We start from the raw sequence: 11,373 nt of genomic DNA on the forward strand, positions 1-11,373 counted from the left end.
TGGATGGATGGATGGATGGATGGATGGATGGATGGATGGATGGATTTTGTCTGAAGACAGCTACTGTGCATGTCAAGTTGCAGCTCTAGCGCTCTTCAGATGGTTTAGAGACACAAAAACTCTTGTTTTTATGCAAATTTGTTGCATAATTTTCTTTAACATGTTCAAAACTCAATCAACAAGACTGCGAGCCTCTACAACTCGCAAGTGGAAATTGAGAATCTCCACAAAGAGATTGGGCTATTTCATTCGCGGACCCTAAACTTTGGGACAATCTGCCCCCAGCATTAGACAGGCCACTTCACATCCTGTTTTTAAATCTCTTAAAAAACATGCCTGTTTTCACTCACTTTTAACCCACTATGATTTGATTTAGTATTTTATTGTTTTGTGTTTTACGTTTTTATTTTTATTTTTTTTTATTACTACCATTGTTTTATTTTTTTATTATTGTTAAGCACTTTAGTAATAACTGCTGTTTTTAAATGTGCTATATAAATAAATTTGACTTGACAAATATTTTTTGATATTTTGAAGACTCCTTTCTGAATGTCATTTGCCAGCTTGTCACAGTTGCAGCGCAACAAGATACTGGCTTCAGCTTCTATTGACACATTTTAATGTCCCTTCATCGTGCATTTTATTCACTACAAACCATGTAATGATGACACATCTGAGGTGCATTTGTTATTTAACGTATAGTTTTTTCAATATACCTTTACATTTACCTGACAACTTCATGTAAACACAACCTTTATTCAAAGATCAAATGTAAAGCAGCTTTTGTTAAGAAATATTTTCAAGTAACCCATTTTCCCATTTGTAATTATGGAGTGCCGTTTCCAAAATGACCATTAAAACTTTTCTCCCCTAACAGAACTGTCTCGGACAGCCGGCCTAAACCGTTTCTCTGCACTGCAGTCCACGTCTTTACCTCAGCCCTCCACCACACCTCCACAGAACCCAGACTATGACTCCAGGAGAACCCTGGGAAGGTAACTCACTAACACGGGTCCTGTTAAACCCTGCTGCTTATCAGTTTGTTCTTCTCGAGTTTCTGAGAGATTCACGTGCTTCATCCTCCTGGCTGACGAGTCTGTTTCTGTTGCCTCTCAGTGGTCGCAGCAATGCAGTCAGAGAGCGCAACGAGAAGCCTCTGATCCCGACCACGTCCTCACGACCTGGCTCATTCGTAAGGGGAGGCAGTTCAAAAGAGGTGCTGGAGAACCAAAATCCAGAGGAGTCGCGAAGAGACCGGGAGCAAGAAGGAGCAGAACCTCGGAGGCCGAGCGTCACAGAAGATAAACCTGAGCTGGAACGAGGCAAAATCAAAGAACCTGGTGAGAAAACTGCAGTACATCCCAGAAAAAAGTCCAAGTTTGGTTTCATGAAAAAACCATTTACTCGTTTACAGTATGTTCTGATATTGTGATTTTTGGTTGCTACACCAACCAATCAGTTTAAAAAAAAAAGTGTTATCTCTTCTTTAAGCAGATCGTAAATTTATAATGATGATTGTATTTGGTGATTTAATCCAAGCAGGTCAAGTTGATTTCTATCTTGCTCTTTTCACAGTAAAACCTGAGCCAGTTGTTCAAAACCCTGACAAACCTGCCCTGACTGACGAGGAGCTCGAGAGGAAGTGCAAGTCCATTATTGATGAGTTTCTGCACTTAAACGATTACAAGGTAGTGCGATTCAGTCATTTTGTTGAGTTCTTCTGTATTTGAAGACATCAACACACTGCTGCTTTGAGGAACATCCTCACTGACTTCTTTTGCATCCATCTTAACTTTCTTAACACGTTTTCCAAAGCAAATTAAAACGTTTTCCTTCATGTCTGATAGTTTGACCTGCAGTATTTGTCAAACAGTAGGTTTCTTCTCCGTATCATTTGTTTTTAAAAAGGGCTTTTAGTTTACAACAATAAACTTCTGATGAATGTAATGTGCAAAGTTCCTGGTTGTCAGTTCAGTTTATTTAATAGCACCAAGTCACAACAGAAGTTGTCTTGGTGCACTGAACAGAAACATTCATATACAGAAAAAAGCTGATTAGTAAAAGTTCTTTATCTAAGGAAGCCAGCAGACTGCGTTGCATCATCACTTTGTTGCAGTCTCCCATCCTGAGCAAGCACATTGGCAACAGTGGAAAGGAAAAACTCCCCTTTAACAGGAAGAAACCTCCAGCAGAACCAGGTTCAGGACGAGTGGCCATCTGCTTCAACCGGCTGGAGTTTGAGGAACAGGAAGGAGAAACAAACACATAATAACAGGACCAGGTGCACTTTGTATAGAAGGATAAACAAAAAAACACATGTTAAAATATAAATAATTACAAATACAAATGGGTCAAGTAAAGTAAGTAAAGACAGCAGCAGAGTGAGGGAATGTGGTCAGTTTGTCCTCCAGCAGTCAAAGCCTATAGCAACATATCTAGGGGATAGTTCAGGAAACCCAAATCGACCCTTAAAACTGGACAATGTGTCAGTTTCACAGACAGAAACTGGAGGTTGGTTCCACAAGAGAAGAGCCTAGATCTTCTTCCCGTTCTACTTTTGAATCTGTAGGAACCACAAGTAAACCTACAGTGAGCGCGAAGTGCTCTGTTAGGAAAATATGAGACTATAAGATCTGTAATATAAGATGGAGCTAGGTTGTTGAGTGCTTTGTATGTTAGAAGTAAGATTTTGAATTCAACGGGTTTCCTGATCTGTCCTTTTGTTGTTTTCTGCAGGAGGCTGTCCAGTGTGTGGATGAGCTGGATTTGGGCCCTCAGCTGCACATCTTCGTGCACGTTGGGGTGGAGTCGACCCTGGAGCGCAGTCAGATCACACGGGACCACATGGGCCAGCTCCTCTTCCAACTGCTGCAGCAGGGAATCCTGCCCAAACACCATTTCTACAAAGGGTGAGTTCTCCTGCTTCACAAGACTGTCTGAGATTCTGCAACCTGGTTATAGTTCGTTTTAAATACGTTGCTGCAAAGAACAAAGATATTTAACTTTTATTTTGTTTTGTCCAAGTATTCAGCTCATTTTCCTTTAAATGTAATTTGTTGGGGGGGGGGAATTAGTAAAATTATTTAAAATGAAGCCATTTTTTTCATTTTAAGATATTTTTCTCAAAATTACATTTGTACATAATTACTTTGATTTCTGTACAGCATTTGAGGTCTAAGGGATTTTTTTGTCTTGAAATGTAATTAAATAAAAAAACTAATATTTTTAACAAATTGTCTTTTTAGTTCTCTTTATAAAGTAATGATCTGTGTATTGTACTTTTTAAAGTAAATGCAATAATCTGAAAAATTCCTAATATATTAACTTTTTCTACAAATGTAAAAATAAAAGTATACCCAAACATTGAGACAAAATATTGTAACAAAAAAAAAGCTTAAAAGGTGTATTACTATTATTATTATATTTTTCCCCAGTTCTGACTTTTAATCTCTGATTTATGAGGAAATAATTTAATTTTGACTTTTTTTCTTAGAATTCATGGCTTAGAAATCCAATCATTACGTTTTAATCCGTTCCATTTCTAATCATCTTTACACTTTGTGTTTTCTAAGGTTTTCAGACACGTTGGAGATGGCTGATGACATGGCCATCGACATTCCCCACATCTGGCTGTACCTGGCCGAGCTGCTGAGCCCAGTGCTGAAGGATGGGGGCCTCTCTATGAGAGAGCTCTTTAGGTACTGAGATGTGCTGCTGAGCCCAGATGCTGAAAACCCAGTAACATCTGGTGTCTGGGCAGGAAACTCACTACTTTGTGTTGTAAACGCTGCAGTCCAAGAAATCACCACTTGGTTCTTCAGCTCTCTTTCCTGATGTGGCATCTTTAAAATTCAGTCACGTGTGTGCAGCAAGTTAACTGGTTTTATTTGTTTGTTCACAGCGAATTAAGCAAACCTTTGCTTCCTGTTGAAAGAGCCGGGATCTTAATCTCTGAAATATTGCACTCACTATGCAAACACATGGTAAGCATTACTTCATCTTTTTGTTTCTCAGAATACACTCGTGTTAACTTTCCTGATTATGAAGCCATCAGAATATATTTGAATGTATGTTTCCATGGTGCACTGCAGTATAATGAATCATTTAGTTTGGGTTTTAGATATAAAATAAAATGAACAAGTCAAAAGCATTTTTGATCCAGTTGCATCAAACACATTTAATTCACGAAAAGTGACATTTTAACACATTGAATGTAAAACGACTGCTTGTTGATTAAAGCGTTTTACAAATTTTGTTGCCACCTCTTTTTAAAGTAATCACATTTTTGTTTCATATAAATAACAAGCACCTTGAGCTTGCATGGCTCTGTCCTGAGCTGTCAGGAGTATGTTCATGACAGCATCCATACTGCTGAATAAAAAAAATAAATTGAAATTGTGTATTTGGACAATCTGGGAACGACTGATCAACGCTCATGTTCTCCTGAGAGCAATGACCGTTTGACACATTGATGTAGCTGCACTCACAAGTAAAACTAGAGAAATTGCATTTCCTGCAAAAATGTAGTGTGAATGCTTATTGCTGAAGAACTTGCTGAAAAACAGCTGAAATTAGCTAAAATGGAAGAACAAGCCTAAATTAGCAGAATAAAACAGAAAGAACACATATTTGCTGAATTAGATTTAAATAAGAAGAAATAAGCAGAAAAATTAGGAAATTAGATTAAAAAAAATTTAAAAAGCTGAAATTAGCAAAACTTGGCTGAATAGAAGCTGAAAAGACAGAAAGAAGCTTAAACCAGAAGGAGGTGGAAGGAGCTGAAATGAGCTACAAAAAAATGTGGAATTAGTTGCTAAACAAAAAACAGCTAAAAGTAGATGAAATGGCAGAAAAAGCTGAAACTACCAGTAAAAAATAGCTGAAAGGAGTATAACAAGCTGAAATTAGCAGAAAGAAGTGAATTACCTGTAGGCTGAAAATAGCAGAAATTACCATGAAGAATTTATCTGAAACCAGTGGAAATTAGCTAAAAAAAAAAATTAGCAGAAGTAAGCAGAAAGAACGTTTGTCCATTTATGCTGAAATAAGCAGAAATGAGCACAAAAAAGTGGAAATTATCTGAAAAAGCTGAAATTACCAAAAGACCTGCAGAAAAGTAGCTTAAAAAGCAGAAAAAAGTTTAAATTACCAGAAGGAAGTGGAGAGAGCACATTTTTGCTGAATTAGGCTAAAAGAAGATGAAATGAGTGCCAAAATTGTGGAATTAGTTGAAAAAGCCAAGATTAGCATAAAAACAGCTAAATAGTAGTTGAAGTAGCAGAAAAATATGAAACTTGTGTAAATAAGCTGAAAGGAGCATAACAAGCTGAAATTAGCAGAACGAAGTTATAAGCACAAAAATGTTGTAGTTAGCAGAAAGAATCGGAAAGGAGCACAAAACAGCTGAAAAAGACCAGCTAAAATTAGGTGAAGGTAGCTGAATTTTTTTTAATTATTATTTGTACAAGGAAGCTGAAAGAATCTGAAGCGGAACAAAATGTGAAAGGAGCAGTAAAATGTTGTAAACGGATCTAAAGATCTGAAGGATGTAGAATTAGCTCAGTTCATTTTCTGTGAGAACAAAGATGGCAGAAAAGGCTAAATATTTCATAAAAGCTAAAGTTGCACCAATACCAAAAAGTCATAGCAGGATTGTCCTGATGAGCTGAACATTTTGAGAAGTGATTTGTTGAAATAGCACAAAAAATGTGGAACGAAAAAGATGTTGAAAAACACATGGAAGAAAAGTGGATCACAATAGTGTGAACGCTTCAAAAACATCCACACAATGAGTGACCTCATCATCTCAGCTAGTTGCCTCCATGTCCTTGAGGCTGGAGAATGGCTCGTTCATTCACGATTCATCAAGAAACAAAACTTAAATTCTCCTGAGACACTCTGGTTTAGATGGGTCTGCACCTCTTTGCAGAGTAAAATATTACAATTTTTTAATCTGCCATTAAAAAATGTAGTTCTAGTTTGATATTTTTTACTCTTCTCTGGTTTGTGCAGAAATGCCCTTCACTGCACGTTGTTTGATTCGGCACCGTACGTTTGTACCCTGGCTTCATTATCGAGGATGAAAGTGTTCACGAGTTACTGATTTGAATCAGAAACGCTTCGGTCAGCTGCTCGTACAGCAGAAGAGTTGAACTTCTTAAACAGTAAAATCTGTCACGCGTTGGGGAATATTCTGAGCACTTGTCAGCACAAAACGTGTGTACTGGCAGAGTTTGATGCACTTCATCCTCCTGACGCATACTTTTTGATAATTTAATGTTTTATTTCAGTTTTCTAAACGTGTGTAAATCTAAATTTAACAACCTGTGTATGATTAAAAACCTTTAAACCTTAAAGTTATTAGCAGGGATTCAAGGTTAGGAACTGATGAGTTACAATAAGTACTGCTTTTTATTTTATTGTACTTGAATATTTGCTACTTTTATACATATTTTTAATTGAAATTCAAAGTCTTTAAATATTTATATTGTCACTATCGCACTGCACCAACCAAGTTTAAGAGAGAGAGAAACGCAACATTGTGTCTCGTGTCCACAGAGCCACAGGGCTGTGAGTTCTTTATGGAGGGAGTCCGGCCTCAACTGGGCCCACGTTCTACCAGAGGGAGAGGATGTTCAGGCTTTTCTCTCCCAGCAGGTTAGTAACAGAGACCATCTCGGTTCTGATCCATCAGCTGTGAGAATACTTGGACTTCCATGTTCTCACCTTCACCTTTTTCCCCTCTCATTATCGTGTGTGTCACATCTGTGCTGAGCTTCTCTTTTGTCTTGTTTACACAAACAGAAACTCCAGTTCCTTGAACCGGACAGCTCCGGTCCTGATGAGGCTCAAACCAAAAGGATCTTGCCTCCTGAGGAGCTGAGCCAGCAGCTAGAGAAACTCCTCGTGGAGGACATGGCCAGTGACGAGCACATCTTTGACTGGGTAGAGGTACGATAACAAAACGCCTGTTCGGTGGAAAGCATCGCACAGACCTGGTGACTTCAAAGGAGCCAAGTGATCAGTCAAACCTTTATGAGTTTTGATCTACTACAGCCTCAGTTCTGATGAAGTCGGGTCACTGTGTCAAACTTAGACACAGAATGCAGTCTGAAATCTCAGAAAAGTTGGGACAGGGCCAGGTTTACGACTGAAGCGTCCCCTCTCCTTTTACCAACAGTCCCTGAACAGGAGGCTGAGCACAAATGACCCTTCCAGAAGCTTGCACTGATGCTCACTATCATTAGTGTGAGTGGGTGTGAAGAGGATTATAAAGCATTGTAGCTAAAAGCACAAATTCAGTTTATTTCCTCACTTACTATCAGACTCGAACGTGGATAACAGCAGTACTGAGTATCAATCAGTTTTCAGCTGACATGGTGGAAAAATTACAAGAAGCTGGATGTTCAGTGCTGAGGAAAATTAACTCTTGGTCTGCTTTACACACAGATGTGAGGAATAATAATGTGCTGCTTCAGTGCTCTGAACTCACACAAGCTGCTTCATTCTGTAACAGAACCAGCTCTTTAGAACACAGATGGCTTTTTATTTGCTGTCCTGCTCTTTAGCAGCGACACTGCTAAGCTAAATGTGATCCGTGTTCTCAGGCAAACCTCGCTGAGTCTCAGACGAGCTCGTCTCCCTTCCTGAGGGCTTTGATGACAGCTGTGTGTAAGGCAGCAGTGAAAGGTAAGCACTTCCACACCTGGAGGAGACACTTCTGTTATCTGAGAACTGTTGCTTGTAATATTGACGCCACTCACCCTGCCGCCTGCTTCGCTTAACAGACGATAACGCCAGCTGTCGTGTGGACACGACCATCATCCAGAAAAGGTTGCCTGTTTTACTCAAGTACCTTAACTCAGACACTGAGCGACAGCTGCAAGCACTTTATGCACTTCAAGCGCTGATCGTTTCCCTCGATCAGCCTCCAAGTAAGTGCTGCGTCAAAGTGAAAACTGGTTACAAAGTTACATGTTGTAAGGGCAGTTTAGCTGCAACATCACCCCATCTGAAAGATCATGTTGAGGCCGTTTATCAGTGAAGTGTTGATTTTATTCACAGAACAGCTGGTACTCAATTTCCTCTTCATGGAGGCTTGAAAAACTTGGCTTTTACCCAAATTTGCTTTCTAAGATCGGTGGATTGTGGCAGCCATCTTGAAATGAGTTGACTCAAAAATTATTCATTTGTAGATGTACACCCAATGATCACTTTCCAACAGCTTCATTTCATCCAGTAGTTCATGATATTTTGCTAACAGACTAAAGGAGTTGACTCGTAATTAATAGCAAAAGATGTGGAGCAGAAGTCACATGACTGGTTAGCTCTCTGGGATTAATCTGGGAATGGTTCTACGATGAACACAACATACTTTAGCTCAGTATCTGTATGTTTCTGAATGCAGTGGTTTGTGTAGAATGTTTTTTGTTACTTTTTTAAATAAAAGTGGTCAGGATGATAAACTGTGAATAATCCAACAAAAATGTAGTCGAGCTCATTACTAAAGTTTTTGAACTATTCGAAAGGTTTTGCATCTGTCTGCAAAACAGAAAAGATCAATATGGAGTTGATCTGTAGACTTACAACTTGAACTGAACTGCTTTAGAAAAACATCAAAGTTGATGCTCAATAATCCAGGTCAAACTCAATAATCCAGGTCAAACTCCAGCAAAGTTGAGTCAGGTCCTCTGGACAGTTTCTTTTTTGTTGAGATGTTTCATCTTTTATCCAAAACACTCCAAGGAGCCACAACAAACTCAGTCCCATTAGCAGCACACTCACATAGTGGGCCAAGCAGTTTGATGGTGATAAGATGGTTTCTGGAGTCTGCCCTCTCCCCCGCTGACTCTCCTGAGGCAGCCATGGTCCAAGTGGTTCAAAACGTCAAATACGAAACGTTTCAACACAAAGAAACCGTCCAGAGGACCTGACTTAACTTTGTTGTATTTTTAGCCTGGATTGTTGAGCATGAACTTTGATGTTTTGAACAACTTTGAACCATGGCTACCTCAGGAGAGTCTGTGGGGGAGAGGGCGGGCCCCAGAAACCATCTGAGCATCATCAAACTGGTTGACTCACTATGGGTATGTTTACATGGACATAAGTAACCGGATCAAATGACCGGTCGGAATAAAAACGTGTCATGTAAACGCTCCGTTCAGGTTATTTTTTGTGTATTCGGCGCGATCCGATATAATTTGTGATCAGAACGAAACGGGTGGTTTACGCCGATCCGTAACCCGATCAGTGCGCATGTAAACGCTCGAGCTGTTCGTTTTTATCTGATCGTAAAAAACTGACCTGACTGCGCATGTGCGACTTTGCCATTTCCGCCTGGCTAATGCTAATAATATTAGCATGTCAGGGAAGTAAAACTGGTCGGTGAGCGACAACATTTCTACTAGAAACTTTGAAAGAGCTCAAAATGATTTCTATTACCTGTAGCTCAGCCAGGGAGTGCAGTAACGTCTCCACCGTCATTAAAACCTGTCGCGGGTCCATTTTGGACACTCAGACTTGTTTACGTTCACCCCGGAAGTAGAACTACTTCTTCTGTGGTTTTTTTAAGGAGAGTTTACCACTCTGCACATGTCAGTACTGCTGTTCAGAACAAAGCCCGCTGCAGGTAAACGCTCGTCATGAACAGATAGTGCCCATGTAAACAATACATTTGAATTATTCAAACAGAACACATTTCAATCCGGTCAAAGAATTCTGCGCATGTAAACATAGCTTATGTGAAGGTGCTATTTATAAGACTGAGTTTGTTGTGAAAGATGAAACATCTCAACAAAGAAGAAACCGTCCAGAGGACCTGACTTAGCTTTGTTGGGTGTTTTAGACAAAAATATAAATAAATATTTAAACTATTTAATTTTCACTTGTCTTGTACAGATGGAACAGCTCGTTCCCCTCCCGTGTTTGGAGTATTTGACCTCAGTTTAAATTCATGTGATCAGATGATGTCAGAAAGCAACAAGTGACAACACTTTTGTTTTTTACAGACCTTCTCCGGATGTTTTTCGACTGTCTGTATGATGAGGACGTCATTTCGGAGGACGCGTTCTACAAATGGGAGTCGAGCAAAGACCCTGCTGAGCAGGAGGGTAAGGGTGTGGCCCTCAAGTCCGTCACAGCCTTCTTCACCTGGCTGCGGGAGGCGGAGGAGGAGTCTGAGGATAATTGACGAGGGAGACGCCCGGGACACGGCGTAGAACTGCATCTTTAACACCAGAACAAACTTTCAGAACGGCTGCGCAGACGGAACGACGTGTTTACGGCTGGATTTTCTTTTTCTTTCCTCCCCCCTTCCCCTCTGCGGTACGGTTCTGAAACATGCCGCCATCTTGAGTTTGGAGTCCATCTGTGGAAGCACTAAATATCTGTATCATAAATAGAAAATATTTTTGTTTTAAATTTTAACTTACTTTTTTGTTACTTTTTAAGAAGAGACTTAAAAGATACATAGGTTCTGGACTTCTTAATTTATTATTTTTTTAAGGACTGCAAATATGAAAGTTATTTAACATTTGCAGATGCTCACAGTGAGGACACAGCAACAGAAATAACAATATAATTATTATAACAAAATAATTGAGGTAAATATCTTCCCTGGATTTCACACTGTTTTGTTGAAAACAGGGTAAAAGCAAAAAAAAAAAAAAAAAATTAGAATGAAGGGGAAGTAGCGCAGCAACAAAGGAGTGGATAAACAAGAACTATTAACGCTGTTGAAGGTCAGAGGTCATCTTGTAATAACCTGGAGGTTTTCCCATTAGCCTTGCTCTGCGCTGATATGAACACGCCTCATGAGAGGTTGTAAATGTGCATCCGAGAAGCGATGCAGGTCAGAACTGTCGAGTTGTGCAGACGAACAAAACGAAAAATAAACAGAAGTTCAACTTCAAAAAGGCCAGGGGTGCTAAACAAGAGATGCTTGTAATACTCCAGACCTACAGAACAGATTAAAGCTTGTAAATACATTAAAAACAAACAAACAAAACGATTTAAAAATCTGCTCTTTCTTGTCACTCCTTATTTGAAGTGTTGGAGATGGTGGCTTACAAGAAAATATATTTGTCTTGCGTTGGAGTGTTCCTGTTCTGGATGGAGAAGATCTGAAGAGGAGCGACCGGACCGGCAGCTGGAGGATCTGCTGAACCTCGAGCTTCAGCTCTCACTGTGAATGTTGACTTGTTGCTTCACCTGTTTTTGTTTTGGGTCTTCCAGGTCATCATTAGAAGATCTTAAAACGAAAGCAGTTTCTGTTTAAGCAGCCCAATGTTGCAGCGATGACCGGTATTTTTCTCTGTTTGCTCGTACTAATAACTCGGTGCGTCGTCGTAGTGCGTCATAAAATGAGCACAATTA

At 39.6% G+C, this 11,373-nt stretch overlaps 1 protein-coding gene across 1 annotated transcript in view; it reads left to right on the forward strand.

Annotated features, from left to right (window-relative positions):
- eif4g3a (eukaryotic translation initiation factor 4 gamma, 3a) overlaps nucleotides 1-10,711 on the forward strand; it is a 73,026-nt gene extending 62,315 nt beyond the window's left edge. The window contains exons 25-35 of the mRNA XM_037678575.1: nucleotides 878-995; nucleotides 1,117-1,340; nucleotides 1,576-1,688; nucleotides 2,737-2,909; nucleotides 3,573-3,698; nucleotides 3,902-3,983; nucleotides 6,559-6,657; nucleotides 6,805-6,951; nucleotides 7,608-7,689; nucleotides 7,788-7,934; nucleotides 10,008-10,711. Coding sequence (XP_037534503.1) covers nucleotides 878-995; nucleotides 1,117-1,340; nucleotides 1,576-1,688; nucleotides 2,737-2,909; nucleotides 3,573-3,698; nucleotides 3,902-3,983; nucleotides 6,559-6,657; nucleotides 6,805-6,951; nucleotides 7,608-7,689; nucleotides 7,788-7,934; nucleotides 10,008-10,189 — 1,493 coding nt within the window. The 3' untranslated portion in view covers nucleotides 10,190-10,711. The remainder of the gene's footprint in view (nucleotides 1-877; nucleotides 996-1,116; nucleotides 1,341-1,575; nucleotides 1,689-2,736; nucleotides 2,910-3,572; nucleotides 3,699-3,901; nucleotides 3,984-6,558; nucleotides 6,658-6,804; nucleotides 6,952-7,607; nucleotides 7,690-7,787; nucleotides 7,935-10,007) is intronic.
- Nucleotides 10,712-11,373: the final 662 nt, after the last annotated feature.

Source organism: Nematolebias whitei, chromosome 7 (genome assembly GCF_014905685.2).
Source record: "Nematolebias whitei isolate Nwh7 chromosome 7, NemWhi1, whole genome shotgun sequence".
Classification (NCBI taxonomy): Eukaryota; Metazoa; Chordata; class Actinopteri; order Cyprinodontiformes; family Rivulidae; genus Nematolebias; species Nematolebias whitei.